Here is a 17,993-nt window from a genome sequence, read left to right on the forward strand (position 1 = left end):
TAAAAAATGAAGTTTAACTTGAATTATTTAAATAACTACAACGGGAACACTAGATTATTAAAATCTTATCATATTCAAAAAATATTCAAGTTTATGACACCGGTTTATTATTTCTTAAACTTGGGAGGTTAATAATGAAAAAAATCGAACAAGTCATGACGGAAGCTTGTCCGTCATAAGAGCCTTTGTATAAGAACTTTAAAAACGTCATTTTTGAATCTTTTTTTCTAAAAAACTAGACGGTGGATCATATTCAAATTTTGAGAATACAGAGATAAAGTACTTATTTATATATATACTAAGTTTCAAATCTTAAAGTTGGAAAATTCTTTTTACATTAGATTCGCTCGAACCTCCTGAATAGTTGCTATAAATAATATTTTTTTATTAAATTTTTAAGAAAAATATTTTTAAAGTTAAAAAAAAAATATTTTTAAACCCTGGTTAAAATATTTTGTTAAATCCGGTATAAAAGACACAATAGAATATTGATTGAATCCTATATCGTTAGAAATTTTATCAGAATTTATTTTACAAGATTATTTTTATTGACTTTATTTAAACTGGAATGATAATATTGATTTTAGTTAAATTTATAACAGTACTTTTGATAAATTATTAATTTAAAAATTATTTACAATACAATATGTATGTATGTTATTTAAATATATATTGCGAAGCTAAAAATTGTTCGGAAACGAGTTTTTTTTTTTTAAATTCAATTCAAATGGACTTATAATTACAGTGGATTATTTATTATTTAAATATAAACAACTTTTGGCAGCAAATTTTTTTTTTTTTTCAAATTTGTGACGTAAATGAAATATATAATTAAAAATAATAAGTTAAATATATAATTTAAAGTCATAAATAATCGCTTAATTTTTTAAATATGATAAACAATTTTTGAATAAAAAAATTAAAAAACTCACATTATGCTTCTTTTCGATGACTTCATTGGACTTAACGTTAGAAACGTAGTTGACACCATCAAATAATTACTAACAACAAATTACACTGACATAAATTATTAACACAAACTTAACACTGACATCATTTCCGAAATAAATCACTACTCACTCATGAACCACGAGTTTTTATTAAAAACAAAGCATAACACAAGTATATTTTTAAAAATGATACATAGAGCTCAGACACGAATCTACGAAAAAATTATTTTGTGTTACATTAAAAATTAAGCTCTCCATTACATAAAAATTTAATATTTAAAAACTGATCAGAATTTTCTCGATTCGAATCCAGTAACTTGAAAAGTTACAAATAATTCAAAAAGTTACGACTAATTCAAAAAGTTTCATTCGATTTAATTCAAACATGATCTGCACACCCCTATAAATATATTAAAATATAAATAAAATAAATAACTTATAATTTTGAACATAATAGTGTGATTTAAATACAGTCTAGTCGCATTATGAGTCCGTCGACATATTTCTATTGAAGATATTTCCCCACCATGACTATGAAAATAATCATGTACACACTCACGCACTTATAAAGTAGGGGGTGTAAGTTACGGCAGTCTGCTGAGCAGAAAGGGTACAAGAATTCTTAAAATTACATTCCCCTACATCCCTTTAAGCGGCTTCATAACGCGACCAGACTGTAGCTTTGTTGATATCTATAGCTAAAATAAAATAATAATGGTGATGGGATTTAAAGGCAATAATAATATTAATAAAAAATAAAAAAAAATCTAATCTATTTCTTGTATTCTTTGCAATAATGTTGGTGCTCTTACACAAACAAAAATGGCATGCTGGTTGACAACAGGAGGTGAGTCTTAATTTCTCAACTTGGTTTTCTTTCACCCCGACTGGTCCTTCATGCTCTACTGTTATTACTTTTATTACTTTTATTATCATTATTTTTGTTTAGATTTTTTTTTATCGCACAAATAAATATATATGTCCTAGTGCTTTTCCTTTCCGTATGACGCACATGCCACACAATTTATTTGCACGTTTCATTTTTCCTAAAAAAATATAACAAAAAAAATAGAAAAAAACTCTCCGCTTGACATTTGTATATTTATATACATATATATATGTCTATATATATATATTTTTTTTTTCCTCTTGGCGTTGCGGCTATGTCAATTTAACAGATTGAAATAAATATTTATAAAAATACTCGAGTTCAAATTTGTGATACTTTGATATACTATTTTATCGGCTATATTTGCGAATAGTTTACGTCAATGACATATGCAAATAACAAATCATTTTTTTTTTATTATTTTTATGTACATTAACGATATTCAACGATTTCATCACTCGATACTTTTACCCATTTTTTTTTTTTTTCTAAAATAATGTAGGGGTGGTTGAGTCAAATAAGAAAGTTGAGAAAAAAGTTGACTTTATCCTTAATAAACTAAAACTTTTTTTTTGCTTCTATGAAAATATTATAAAAAATTTTGAATAAGAAAAAAATTTAGTTTTAAATTTTCGGGTAAAATGGAGTAGTCTTCAAAAAATTAAAAAATTTACTTTTTGAGATTTGTTATAAAATTTGTAAGTATAATAAACTTGTACATTTGAATAAGAAATATAATTTGAAATGAAGTTTAAAAAACATTTTGCAAAAATAAATCTTGGGCGGTTTTGAGTTTTTGGTCTAGATTAAAATCTCTTGGTAATAATAAATATTTCTGTTTATACCTTAGGGTGGTCGTTAAAAATTGTTTTCTCAGGCGCCCATAAAAAGCTTCTTTTTAGTGAAAAAATACGTGGGGAATTTTGTTTTTTCTTTTCAAGTAAAAAGAACACGTGCCTCAGGACGATCAAAGTTCATTTTTCGATACAATCGCAGTTTTTTAAAAATATCTTATGAAATATGCAGATTGAAGAAAAAAATCATAGAAACAATTTTGTAGGAAGTTAAAGTCTTGACAAAAAAGGTCATGTTCATTTTTTTTATAAAATGTGTATTTACGAAGATATTTTAAAAAAACTTTTTTAGATCTTATCAATTGAGCATCTTAAGGATTACGAATGTTAAAAATAACGTTTTTTTCTTAAATATAGACAACTTCGTAACTCGTAACATATCAATCATTAATGCTTGTTATAGTTTCTATATACTTCGACAAATGTTATTTTCAACATTTGTAATCCTTAAAACGCTTAATTCTTAAGCTCTAAAAAAAGTTTTTTTAAATATCTTCATAAATACACATTTTATAAAAAAAATGAATATGACCTTTTTTGTCAAGAATTTAATTTCCTACAAACTTGTTTCTATGATTTTTTCTTTTAATCTGCATATTTCATGAGATATTTGAAAAAAACGCGATTGTATCGAAAAATGAACTTTGATCGTCCTGAGACACGTGTTCTTTTTACGTAAAAAGAAAATATCAAATTCCCCACTTATTTTTTCACTGAACCGAAGCTTTTAATAACGTCTGAGAAAAATTTTTTTTAACAACCACCCTATTATACATGCCATTGAATTCGGTGATTTTTTATCATATTTCAGTGATAAATATTTTGACGATGATTTTTATCATGGCCATTGTCCCCATTATTTTTGACGAACCTTTAACTTATTCTTCGAAAATGTTTTAGAAAAAAAAAAAAATTTCCTAAAATTTTTGTATATCCATTTTGCCCAATCCTCCTATAAATATTTCATTCTAAATTGCATATATATTTAAATTTATAAATGTATGTAAATTAATGCATGTGGTTTGTAGATAAAAGAATGATGCTAATTAACTTAATTTATTTTTATTTAAAAATTATAGTATTATTATTATTTATTTATTTATAATTGTAATTATAATTGTCATCATTATTAATTATTATCATTATTAAGTTATAAGTAATTAAATTTATTGCAAGCTGTGTAGTAACGTAGTGACTTGAATGTTTTTTATTTTGGTGTAAATGTAGAAACAACAGGAGATGAACAAAAACAAGGAGATTATTGTTCTCGATCACAAAAGATCGAATGCTATAAATATTGGCATGACTAAATTACCACCACCACGATCTATTAAAACAGCTATTTTAAAAATGGACGCTACTATTATGAATCGCGAAGGCATCGAGGTGAGTTTAATTAAATAAATCAATTAACGTATATATTTATTATCATTTTTTAATCATAATTATCCTTGAAATAAATGAGTAAATGGAGTAAACAAAATTTAACAGTTCAACGCCGTCGCCGTTATTTCTATAGACTTTGTTTTAGTATACAATAAATTTATAACAAAGTTATTTTGACGTAGGTTTTAAAAAAACTCATTTTATAAATGAATTTTAATTAATTTTAAAAACTTATAATAATTTACTACAAGTTTCCCAGCTGTCGAATTATTAAAAAAAGACTTTTTGTTCATTGTCCGTCAACTCACATATGCGCATAATGTCAAAAAAAAAGTTTGCGAATTCATTAAAAATTATATTTTGTCTACAGAATAAAAGTTTAGTAAAAAAAACTAAAGCCTACTAAATAATTTTACTTTACGTTAATTAATTTTTAAAAAAATGTTTATTTTTTTTATTTTCGAGATGAATAAATTATGAATTTTAATTAAAGTTTATATCTATTGTCTATTGTATTAATATATATAGTTAGTATTATATATATATTTATTTAAATTATTCAAAAGAGATAAGTGATAACTGTAACACCACGTATTATTGTAGAAACTTCTAACGATGCTGCCAACCGAAGAGGAAAGATCTAGAATCCAAGAAGCGCAGGCCGCTAGTCCGGATCTACCTCTTGGTTCAGCAGAACAGTTTCTACTTACTCTTGCCTCGATATCAGAGTTACCAGCAAGATTGAAGCTTTGGGCTTTCAAACTCGACTTTGAGAACTCCGAGAAGGTAAGCAATCGAACTTAAACTTCGACTAGAAGAAGAAGAAGAAGAAAAAGAAAAAGTAGTAGTAGTCAAATCAACTAAGAAGTCGTCTTATGTACACATTTATATACATCTTACATCTGACGTCTTATATATCTATATCTAGACCTGCAAAATATATATTTATACGGGTTTTAATACTTATTTATTAATTTCTCGGCTGTTTACTTATGGAGTATAGAGGGCGCACACCAATTTTCGTTTTTAATAATAAGTAAATACGAGGAAATATTAACTTTTAGATTAAAACCGAATTTTTTAAATGTGGAAATTTATTTTATTTGGGTAAATATATTTTTCTAGATGGATTTTTTTATTTTCAATGCTGGCAAAAAAATTTTTTAAAGAAAATTTTATTTTTTTGTTAAGTTTCAATTTAGAAAATTACAGGTCGAGTTTTTCTTTATGAATGTAAAACTAATTTTCGTGATCACAAACGATTTTCCGAAAAAAAATTTGAATTTTCATGAGAAAATAATAATATTCATACTTCAAAATATTAAATTTAAATGAAATCATAAATTTTTCAGTGTGAATATTTATTTTTAAATGAAAAATTGTTTTTCTAATGAGAAAAATAAATTTCACTGGCAAAAAAATCATTTTCAATAGGAAAGAAAATTTTTACAGCATGAAAATTAATATTTCAGTCGTGAAATTAACTTTCGATATAAAGCAAAAAATGTTTCCTTAGAAAAACAATTTTCCGTAATAATGAACTTTTCCACCCGCGAAAATGATTTTAAAAACGAAAAAAAAAAAATGTATTTTCTGATCTAGGAAATAGCAGACCCACTGATGGATCTTAAGCAAGGCATGGAGACGTTGCGGATGAATAAAACGTTCCGTGGTATTCTCAGCACACTGCTATCAATCGGGATATTCCTGAACGGAAATGAGGTGAGCTATTGTATCAGCCAAATGATATCCGTTTAATATAACGGATCCTCGAGTGTATCTATTGAAAAGTTCATATCTCGGGCTTCGGGCCAACTCTCATATTCGACCTCACTCATCACATTCTTCTTTACTCCCACCTCTCTCCCTCCCAACTCCTCTGTCTCTCTCTTTTTCATTATTTTCACCCTGTTATTTTTTTATAGAATTTTATCCTCTTTCTTTTACCCATTCTTTTTGCAGGTGAAGGGCTTTCAACTGGAATATCTCACCAAAGTACCTGAAGTCAAGGACACCGTACACAAGCACTCTTTGCTCCACCACCTTTGTCATATGGTGATGGAGAAGTTTCCTGATTCAACGGATCTTTACTCTGAAGTGAGTCTTCATTTTACAAAAAAAATCTAAAATAAAATTATTTGTTTCTTAAAAATGATGTCAGAAATTTTCATTATCAATTTCAATTTATTTATTTTATCATTTACATATTAATTTTTTAGTACACTGTAAAAAGTCGGGAGTGTATTCGAAGTGATCGCGGATTATATTTCGGATGAAATTCGAATTCACTCGGAGTTTCGGAGTTTTTAAAAAAAAATCACTTCGCATACGGAGTAAATACAGAGTTTGTCTTTTCATCGGAGTGATTTCGAAGTGGTCTGGATTTTATCCACATTTACTCCGATTCGAAGTCTCAATGATAAAATAAACTCTTTTTTGGAGTAAATTTCACTCCAGAAGGATTAAATAAATAAACAGTCATCCGCTCCGCCTTCACTCTGGATTTAATCCGCGATCACTCCGAAATTTTTTTACAATGTAGATTTTATAGAAATCTATCGATTGCATTTGTCCTCATGGTTGAATTTCCAAAGAATTTCGCCATAGTCTATTGCAATTCGTTGAGTAGGTTCCAAAAATTCCACTGGTTCAAAAGTTTATAAATGTATGTATATATATGTAATATAACGCGTCTAATTGCAACGATACCGCCTACAATTCTGAACGGATCTTAATGAAACTTGACACATTTTTTCTATGAATGATTAGCTCGGTTATGTTCAAAGATGAGCAAAATCGGTGAATTATTTTCGAAATGGTGGCGATTTGAAATTTTCAAATCAACGAAAAACGCTACTTCCGCCGGGTTTTTCTTAAATAACTTTTTAACGGAAACATGGAGCTTTATTGGGTAAAGAGAATGTCATAGCTGATAAAATAAAGTATATTTTTCTTTTTTTATTGTTTATATTACGATAATTGATCGAATTTTAATAAAGGTTCAAAGTTACATGATTGATTTTTGTGTTATGGTAAAAATGTCATTATTATATTTTTTAAAGTTTCTTACGGATGATTATGAAATTTTATATACTTGTTTTTTAGACAATTATCTTGATCAGATTCAAAAATTAAAAAAATCGGTTGAGTATTTAGAAAAAGATGGGAATTTAAATTTTAAAATTAGTTTATTTCTGACGGTTTTCGACTTGAAATTCATTTAAAATGTCAAAAAAATTTATTTTTTAATTCAATTTTATCTTGAAACTTTAAAATAAAGAAATTACGAGAAATCTACTTCGATTGTGGATCCCGAATGGTCTTTTCTTTTTCTTACCTCCTCATTTTATCGCTCAATATTTAAAATTTTTTTTCCTTTGAATTTCATTCGTCAGATCGGAGCAGTAACCCGAGCGTCGAAGATTGATTTTGACGAGTTGGCGTCAAATATCAGCAAGCTTGAGAGTGAATGCAAAGCCTCTTGGGACCATCTGAAGCTTATTGCCAAGCACGATGGCTCAACAATGATGAAAGTAAAGTAAGAATCCTAATAAAATATTTATATTATATTTACTATAAATAAATAAATTACTATTTTATTGAAATTAGACACCGTCAATTCCATTACCCGCCTTCTGATAACTGTAACTTCAGCTTAAATTTTCCTGTTGACATAAAAAAAAATAATTTCAACGCTGCTAGTCTTCAGTTAAAATATTCATTTCATTATTTCGTCACTAAAAATAATTCTGAGTCACTGCGGTAGAAAAATATTTTTAAATTTTTATTGACCATCAAAAGCTTAAATTTATCAGGACATAAATTTAATAACTATTTTTATCAACTATTAAAAAAAAAAAAAAAAAAAAAACGGTATCTTTGAGACAAGAATTAGTTGTAATCTTGAGTAATTTTTATCTAAGAACCAAAAATCCTGTAAATTGTCGAGGATACGAGTTGTCCCCTGTGTGAGCAGGCCCAATAAATTTTGCCCGATTTTCCCCTCCAGTAAGTTGGCAAAAGCCCAAGTGACTCACCATTAATTACTTGAAGCTTTACTCGTTTTCTTTTCGTCATTTTCTTTTTATTTTTTTATATTTTTTTCACCATTTCTTTTTAAATTACTCAAACTCTCCGTTGTTTCTTTATCACTTTGCCCCTTTGATACGTCATACCTTCCCTCCCCCTTCCCGCCTCTCTTCTCCCTTCATTCTTCTTTTGCCTTCGCCTTTACCTTCCCAATACCGTCTTCTATTACACAATTTATTACTATTTACTATTTACTGAAACATTGTTATATTATTTCTCAATACACTTAAAATATAGATATTTTTTATTTGAATTATTTCCTTTGTTAACAGAATGTCAGACTTTTTAGCCGATTGTGCGGAAAGAATTATAGTACTGAGTATCGTTCATCGGCGAATAATCAATAGGTTTCACAAATTTATTCTCTGGCTTGGTATTCCCTTGCATCGTGTCCAAGACACAAAGCCCAATGAATTCTCCAGAATTGTATCTGAATTCGCGTTGGAATACAGAACAACTCGCGAACGTGTTCTACAGCAGCTAGAAAAAAAAGCAAATCATCGTGAGAGGAATAAGACACGGGGTAAAATGATAACTGAGGCAAGTATTTTTTTTTTAAATATTTATATTCAGGATATCAAAGTCTTCTATACACACACATATATATCAATATATCTATAGATATTTTACCCCTTTACTTTGAACCCTCTAGCTTTCAACACTCGATTTAATCAAATCCTAGATATATTTTTTGTCTTAGATCTTGCGCGTAAATTTTTTTCATTCTTTTACTCAACAGTTCACTTGCAAATATATATTTTTATATCTTGAATTTTTTTTTATTTACAGGTGGGTAAATTTCGTACGAAAGAAGATCGAGCTGACGCCGAACTGAGGCAACTTCTTGGCAGTGATATTTCAGACGTTGAAAGTATTCACGGTACTTTACCTTGGCGAAGACAACGAAAAGAGGGTAAGTATTTTAGGGGCCGTTAATAAAATACGTCACGCAAAATTTTATCTTCTTAGACCCCCTCCCCTTCGTCAGCCGTCACATTTTCTGCGACCGCCCTTATCAATATTGCGTTACAAATGATAGATCCCCCTCCCCCATACATGATATATATTAATTAATAGTACACAAATTTATATATTTCAAAAAAAAACTTTAATATATTTCTTTGATATTAAATATATAAGGAACTGATTGTGACGGACCGCAACGTTAGCGCTAACGTCGAAAAAAAAAATGACAAAAAGAGCAAACATAAATAAATGTAACAAATTATTGAGCCATTATGACAAAAATATATAAGTAGAAATATTTATATATTTAAAAATTTGAAAAAATGATTTTTTATCGTAACAAAAAAAAAAATAAAATTTTAAAAAACAGAAAAATTTTCAAAATTATTTGATGAGCTGCGAACGTCACGTTTCCTTAGACCCCCCCCCCTCCCCCCATAAGTACGAATGTATTTTGTAAACGGCCATACATATTTTTTTTATTTATAAAATTTCAATCATCGGGAGTCCGATGTCTGTAAAAATTTCATTTATAAAGTAACGATTTATATTTTTTAAACACTGGGTATTTTATTTTTGTTAAAGGACGCACACTACTGGGCCCTATCCTGAGAGACGAAACGACCAACGGAAACGTAACGGACGGCGACGACGAGCTGCTCGAGTCATTGGTGAAGACCGCGACCAAGTGTCCATCTACGCGGACGACACCGCGGGAACGCAAGAGGACGCGAAACGCCGATCGTAAGTCTTGTAAGTGCGATCCCTGCACCCTGCACGTGACTCCATTGCGATTAAATATCATTACTTGAGTTATACTTTTAGAGTAATATTTATTATGGTATATTTTATTGATATAAATTATTTTATTCCTCTTTATAAGTTTTATATATTTATATATAGATTTTTATAAAGAGCAATGCGGTGGAAGTCACAAACCGTTGTGATAAATTTATAAAATTGCACCTTATTCGCACCCTACGTTATTCTACCCTCAATTTCATTTCTTTCTTTTTAAAAAAAAAAATAAACAAATATTTATTCACGTGAATGGGTAAATTATGAGAAATATGAGAAATTCTATATAAAAATAAAAATATTGACTTTTTATATTTATGGATAAATATATATTAGTTTAAAAATTATTTTTAAAATTTACAAGTCACCTTTGAATATTTAAATTTTTTAAATATTCGATAATTGTTAAATTAAATATCACAAAAATATCTGATTTAGTTTTTTTTTTATCATCATTTTTCCGATGGAATTTCGTTGATACAAAAATAAATCTATGAATTACAAATAAAAACTAGAGCTATTTAATAGACGTTTCAAATTTAAAAACATTAAATTGAAAATGCGTTGTCTGCTCACGCGACCTTAAAACATTAATATTAACTCGTTAAAATTTCCATATTTCAAACAGAGCCATCGATTAATTTTAGGGTGTCAACTCAGAGTTTAATTTCTAAGGGAAAATATCAGAAGTCACTCAAAGACTTAAATATTTATTTTGTTAAAATACCCAGCAAATTAGTATTCATACTTTCACTGCATCGCAAATGAATTTTTCGTCGGCTAATTACAGAACCATAATAAAACAGCCGAGGACAAAACTAAACGCAGGGTCGAGGGGAGACTGAATTTCTAAGAAAAGTTTCCCCTCCATCACCTAGACCAGGCATTTGACGGGTAGTTGACTGTATATATATAGACGATATTTGTTCACGTATTGGAGGAATCGAATGTGTGATTTAGAAATTCCCAATTTACACATATACATATACAAATATAAGTATAGAAATGAACTGGTTAAATCGGTTGTTCTCTTGAAAATCGATAAGAGCAATTTAGGCGCAACGATTTACGCGATTTACGCCTTGCCGCGCGACTACCTTTATTCGTTCGTATCAACGTTTACTCACTCCTTCTCATACATTTTCTATACATCTCTATAGATATAGTTTACCTCCAATACAATATACGTTCACTCGTTCGTACGTACGTACATATAAAACCCACATGAGATACACGAAGCGAACATGAGTCTCTCTATATAGAACAGCAACCTCTACTCGTTCAACTTGATCGCTTACGGAAATTGATTTTACCCAACGAATACACAGTCGTTACCAAACGACGGGGCACCCTCTTGAAAAAAACCCCCGCGTGGTTACCGGCAACCCAACTTAGCTTTTATGTTCTCTATATATTTTCGTAATATTCATTTTACTTTCACTTTACTTCAAACGATAAACGTCGGTCAGTCAACCTGACGTACTTCCGATCTCGTTAATAGTTGTTGAAATTATTATATATATATATATATATTTCATCTACCCCATACTCTATATAAATTTACCAAAAAGTTAAAAGCTCAAACCCGTCATATCGACGGTAGAGCTTGAACCCGAAGCTTTTAACCCGTGATTAATTGTCCCTCGTCACGTCAACTTACAAAGGCCGTAACCGTAATTGTGTAATCCGTAAAAATTGTCCCATTTATTAGAACAAAATTAAATGGGGAGAGTAAAGTCGCGGCAAGAGATTTTGATCCTCGCAAATTTACACTAGTCGACATCAACATTAAAGTCCGAAAAGTTTTCAACAATTTCAATATACAATAGACTAAAAAGTTTCTTGATACTTAAATACTTGCGATAATGGTCAATTACTACCCTCACGACCCGAGCTTTTAATTGACAATTTAATTTTAATGGCTCCTATTCAAACTCTTCTCCATTACAAGTTATTTATTTTAATTATCAAAGACACATTTCTCTTATAATTATTATAATTATTATTACTATTTAATATCTAATCTAAGTACTAATTTACTTAATAAATTGCCCATTAGTGTGATGGTAATGGTCTATAAGAATATTATATAGTTTAAAAACTGTACCAACGGTTGTATGAAAAATACTAAGGGGTGTGGTGATGGTCCTGATTAATTTTTTTTTTTAATTATTAATTATTTATATATTAATGGGTACATGTACTTTGCTTATAAACAATTATATTTCTTTCTCAACAGTGAAACGATCACGCACCCGCGAGAACAACACTACGTCAATGGGGTACCGACCCTAAAGAAACACGCGATATATGTATTTAGTATATCTACTGTTTTATATTTTCACAACAACGAAAATAATAATTATTATTAATAAAAGGTTCGCTGGTTTTTATAATCATTTTTTAAACACTGAGATAAAAAATAACATTCAGAAAAATTATATTTTCGCTTTATAGGAAATTACACTGGAAAAAATTATGATAGTGGAGTTAGTAAACGTCTAATAATTTTTGGATTTGTTTAGAAACTATGGATTATAAAAAAAACAAATATTTTAAAAAATTTCACCTATAGATTTTTTAATTTTCTATACGTGTATTTTTTTTTCCTATTTTAATTGATTTGTTAAAAAAAATCCGAAAATTTCTAATTGTCTTCTAACTTCAGAATCATTAACAATTGGGAGTGAATTCGGAGTTTAAAAAAAATCGATCTGCATGTAGAGTAAATAAGGAGTTAATTTTTTTAGTGGAGTGATTTCTGAGTGAATTGGATTTTATTTAAATCCGAATTCAATCCGATTCCCCTTTGAAGTAAATTTCACTTTGAGAGGATTAAATAAATAAATAGTCATCCGCTATGATACTGAAGTTAGCCGACGTCTAATAATTTTTCGTTTTATTTTCTCAAGATAAATTATGAAAAAAAAAAATTTGAAAAAATTGCACCTATAGTTTTTTGAATTTTCTAAATGTGCATACTTTCAGTTTTTTTTTTTTTTTGTCATTAATTTCATTTAATAAAAATCCAAAAAGTTTTGATCGTCTGTCAATTTCAGAATCATCATCCACTTTGCATTTACTCCGCAAATTTTTTACAGTGTATGCTATTCAAATTTTTTAATTTAATGAATTTTTGAGTTCAAAATTAAAAAATTTTTTAATAAAAATAAATTCTAATTTTTTTAATTGTCTAAATAAATTTAAATTTTCTTTTGTTGAGAAAATTATTTTTCCAATTAAATATATAATTATTGTTAATTGATTTACTGAGAAAATATTAATTTTTAAAAAATTATTTTGTGTTTCAGTGTAAGTAATTTTTTTTCAATGGTTGTTTTTTTAACACGTGTGGATTTTTTTTGCATGATTTAAAAAAAAGCATTTTTCATTATAATTTTTTTTTTTTTTTTGGTGTAATATTATTTCGTTCCGTAAAACAAAAATGGGAGAGTTGTCACAATTTTTTTTTTGCTATAAAATTTAGGAACAAATTTGACATTTAGATTTTGCTTTGAAATTCAAAACTTATCGGATCCTTTTGTATGCTGCGTAATGAAAATAATAATATTCGCGGCCTTCATTCGCTAAGCGAGATAAAATGATAGAAAAATTTTTCTACTATATATTTTCTATACTATCTACTGAATTTATATTTAAAAATATTTTTTCTCGAGATAATGTTAGTAATTATTTTTTGTGAGTACGATTTTGAAATAATGTTTTAATCTCTTGTACTGGAAAGAAAAAAAAAATTTCGAGGTGAATATGAGTGAAGTTTTGTTTAACGGATACATTAATTAATAACAACACGGCTTTAGTATTTAATATTTTTTTAGTTTATCCTAAAAAAATTTCATTTATTTGCTTACATAACGCAAGAGAGACTACACAGTGCTAGTGCCCATCAATGGAAATGAAAAATAAAATAAAAGATTATATAAACATGTTTATTTTTACAATTTAAATCTCTAACAAAGGATTCGCGATTCTTTGTTTCGTGAATAATGAAAAAAAAATTTTTTTAAATTAAACGCGCTCGTAACATTCAATATTTCATTATTTTAATTTTTAAATTTTGGTATTTACACGACTTGTAATTAATAAAATAATAATTATAATTATTTATTAATTATCGAAATGAGCGGCATCTCTCCCTAAAGGTATTGTTTCATTTATATTTATTTCATACACAAAATAATAACCACATACAATATTTTATACAATTCAGAATCTCGAGCTGAATTTTTTTGAAACATTTAAAATTTAAAAAACAAAATAAATCATTTATTTACTTTTCTCTACACACATTTTGAATAAATTAATAATGATATTTTGATTTTGATGTAAGCTATAATAACTTTAAATTCGTTTTAAAAATTTCCAATTTTACATTTTCATTTTTTTCATGAGCGATGAAAAAATATAAATGATTAGTTTTTTATTATCGCGTTCAATAATAGTTCTTAAATCTAAGGAACAAAAAAATTTAACATAAAGTTCTTAAGTGTCTCAAATTTTGAATTTCACTCATAAAAATTTTTTCTGACACTTTTTATATTTAAATTTTTTTTCACGTAATTACAAAAAAAAAAAAACAAAACAGATTTCTTGGCGTAAAAATTTGTACTTGCCTCGATAAAATGTTTACACTGTAAATTGAAAACAAAAATTTTTTGAGGCGAGGAAAAATTTCTTGCACCAAGAAATCCTTTTTTTCTGTTTGCTAAATTATTTTCAACATCTGTCTCACAAATAATAATTTTTCTATAAAATTACATCATTAAATATTGATATGAATATAGAGAAGGGGGGAGACAAATTTAAATCTTATTCTTTATGATATTCAAAGTGAATAAAAAAAATTTTCAGCTGCCGTTAATAAAAACATTTTTCAATTTTTCGGACAAACTGGAGTACCCCTAAAAAAAGTGAAAAAAACAATTTCTAAAAATCAAATATATTACATTAAATTAAATTTTCTTAAGTAATTTACTTAACAGGCACTATCAGATATTTCCGGCTGAATTTTTTTCAGAAACAAAATCTCTAAATACAAACTAAAGACTGCACATTGATGCACTAATGTCTAATCTAGCGGTGCGCTTTAATTTTTTGATATTATTATTATATTAATATTCGTTCGTTTAAGAGAAAAGCTCAGTCAAAGTTCTTGATTACTGCATGAGTGCAACAAAGATAATACCGATCACCCACTTGGGTGTGAGAGAGAAAAAAGTAACGTCTGTTAAAGAAAAATTACATTTCACGAAATTCTTGGATGCCAAGTAAAAAATTTTTATTAGTTTTTATCATAAAACGTCATTGAGATTTTTCGACTGACACTCGATTTTTCAAAAAGTTTAACAAAAAAAATTCAAAATACTACTCAATTGTATTTACAAAAGAGATTTTAAAATATTTTTAAAATAATCAAAATTTTTTTATAAAATTTTGCCCCTCGTACCCCATTTTACCGTCCCCTATATATATAATTTATATTTGACATTAATTACATAACTAAAGATATACATAAAATAACTTATCGATTTTGTTATCTGTCTTGTTATCACTATTTCTCTACACACTATTCATTATATTCCTATTCATGATTACATTACACATATACATATCTCTCTCTCTATATATATATATCTATATGTACAAGTATAATCTCCATTCTCTATTTTCCTCGACGATTAATATCCAGTAACCCACAGAGAGAATAGAATAGTAAAGAGCCAGCAAGAGAGATAGGACTGAGCATTGTCACAACGTCAATCGGATTAACATGTACGATTTGAGAGAATAGTTAAATGGTTTGGTTTACCTTGTTACATAGTACCGACCCTAACTAATGTAACAACTCAGAGTGCACATACACACGTCCATAATCTACCGATTGTTGTATCATTAGTCCAATTAAATGTAAACATACACGCGTTTAAACAAAAAAACTACTTACTCTAATTTATGTGTTCGCAACAACGTAAATTACCCGAGCCGCGTAATCAATCTAAATTCCGGTTTAATTCAATCGGAAAATTATGTTTTTCGTTAATTAAAATCCACTATTCTATTGTCATTACAATTTTGTATAATAAGATAATTAAATTTGCTTTTTTTTTTTAATCTGTATTTTATAATTAATTAAATCCTTTACAGAAGCTGTTACGCGAAATAATTAGGGTTTAATTTACATAATTATTTTTTATCTTAAATATATATAGGGAGTTTACGAGGGCGCTGAGAGTATTATGGAGAAAATTAAGGTGGGATGAGTTAAGAAGGTTTTAAACATGAAAATTTATATAAATTTGTATCAAAGTAAAATATATTTTCGGTTATTAAAGTATAAGTAATGCGCTCTACTGCTCTGGAGTACATAAAGGATTTATAGATGTGTAATTAAATATATCAGTTAATTTAATTCGTTTACGAGAATAAGAATGTCAGCTTATTTCGTAATTCGCTTCGGTAAATTCGCTCTTAAATTTTTTATTAAATACTTTCACTGTTAATTATAATTCTGTTTACTTATTTATAGCAGTAATTTTTTAAATTTAGTCACCCGTGTAAGAAAAAAAACGGTGGAATTATGAATCGGGATAATTTTTAATTTGAAGAAAATTTTTGTTAATTTTTCAGTCGTATATATTTTGATATTTATGCAAATACTTGAGTTTAAATTTTTGTAGACGAAAAAAAAAAATTTATGTTTAGAATAAATATTCTTGCGTTGAAAACTTTTTTTCAGTGCAAATTTGAATAAATTAAGCGCTTGGAGTAAGAAATTTTTGTTAAGAAACGAATAATTTATGATCCAAAAAAATGATACTGAAGTTGAATCGTTTATTTGAGAAACTCCATGAGTCATGTTTTTTACGAAATTGGGTTTTTTGCATTTTTGGGTTCTTTGGATGTCCCTCCATAGAAATCAATCAAAATATGCATCAAATCAGCGTTTAAAAAAAAATTAACGGGGTGACAGCAATTTTATTTAATTGAAAAACCCCATAAGTCAATGACTCAAATAAATATATGCAGTTTTAGTTTTACAGAAATAATTTTTTTTTTTTTTTATTTAAAATTCGCGCTTTTTTGGAAAATTAATTTCAAATGTTGTTTTATTGTTGACTGTTATATGACTAATTAAAATGTTTAAATAAATTGTATCTTTTGTAATTTCTGAGTTTCAGAGTTCAAATACATATTTAATACTTCATTTTATCAGTGTAATAAATGATTTAAGTAGAAAAATTAAAAAAAATAATGATTATATAGCTTTTTTTCCGTTTGGTTGAGAAACCCCATAAGCCAATCAACTTTAAATAATTTTTTTAAGTAGTTTCAGATAAAAAATTAAATTGTTCTTGTTGGAATCTTTTTCAGAGACGCTAACATTATTGTATTCAATTATTTATTTATTATTTTAATGTCAAGTTTTTCCAAAAAAATATTTTTTGTGTTTCCTGAAAAATTTTGTTTTCTTGACTTATGAGGTTTCTCAAAGAAACGATTCAGTTAGCCGACGTCTAATATTTTTTGATTTTTTTTAAAATCGATAAATTATAAAAAAAAAGTATTTAAAAAAATTTCACCCGTAGTTTTTTCGATTTTCTACATGTGCATATTTTTAGTTTTTTTTTTTTTTTTTTTTTTTTTTTGTAATTGATTCGCGCAAAAAAAAATCCGAAAATTGTTAATTGTCCGTTAACTTCAGGATCGTCCCTTTTTTTAATTTCTTTAGTGTCAGATTTGAATTTCAAAAATTTCAAAAATAGATCAATTTTTTTCAAATTTAATCATTTGCGATACCAAAATTTATTAAGATCTTAATGTAAAATTTTAAGAATTTTTAAAATAATTGAAAATAAAAAAATTCCAATTAAAATTAATGAGTTTTTTAAAAATTAATTGACTCACGTACAGAAATAAAATATTTATATTTCATTTTATTAACAACAAAGAAATTTTTTTAAATAAAAAAAAAAAAAATTCTAAATAGTCTACCAATAAAAATAATTAAATTAGAGATTTCTATCAATTGGCATTCAATGT

General features: G+C 27.3%; 1 protein-coding gene across 6 annotated transcripts in view; it reads left to right on the plus strand.

Moving 5' to 3' along the window:
- The window catches only part of LOC130664063 (FH1/FH2 domain-containing protein 3), a 179,971-nt gene that overhangs the window by 159,850 nt on the left and 2,128 nt on the right, over positions 1-17,993 (plus strand). For 2 of the 6 annotated variants that reach the window (XR_008989292.1, XR_008989295.1), the window contains 9 exons: positions 3,921-4,079; positions 4,683-4,865; positions 5,682-5,801; positions 6,042-6,176; positions 7,475-7,617; positions 8,441-8,708; positions 8,958-9,081; positions 9,720-9,887; positions 12,172-12,310. Coding sequence is in view for 3 of the 6 variants with exons in the window: in XM_057463749.1 (XP_057319732.1) it covers positions 3,921-4,079; positions 4,683-4,865; positions 5,682-5,801; positions 6,042-6,176; positions 7,475-7,617; positions 8,441-8,708; positions 8,958-9,081; positions 9,720-9,887 (1,300 nt within the window). In the remaining 3 variants the exon portion in view is untranslated. Of the gene's footprint in view, positions 1-3,918; positions 4,080-4,682; positions 4,866-5,681; positions 5,802-6,041; positions 6,177-7,474; positions 7,618-8,440; positions 8,709-8,957; positions 9,082-9,719; positions 9,888-12,171; positions 12,311-17,993 lie in introns of all 6 variants that reach the window. The other 4 variants (XM_057463749.1, XM_057463777.1, XR_008989293.1 and 1 more) reach the window with 3 other exon arrangements.

Source organism: Microplitis mediator, chromosome 1 (genome assembly GCF_029852145.1).
Source record: "Microplitis mediator isolate UGA2020A chromosome 1, iyMicMedi2.1, whole genome shotgun sequence".
Lineage (NCBI taxonomy): Eukaryota > Metazoa > Arthropoda > Insecta > Hymenoptera > Braconidae > Microplitis > Microplitis mediator.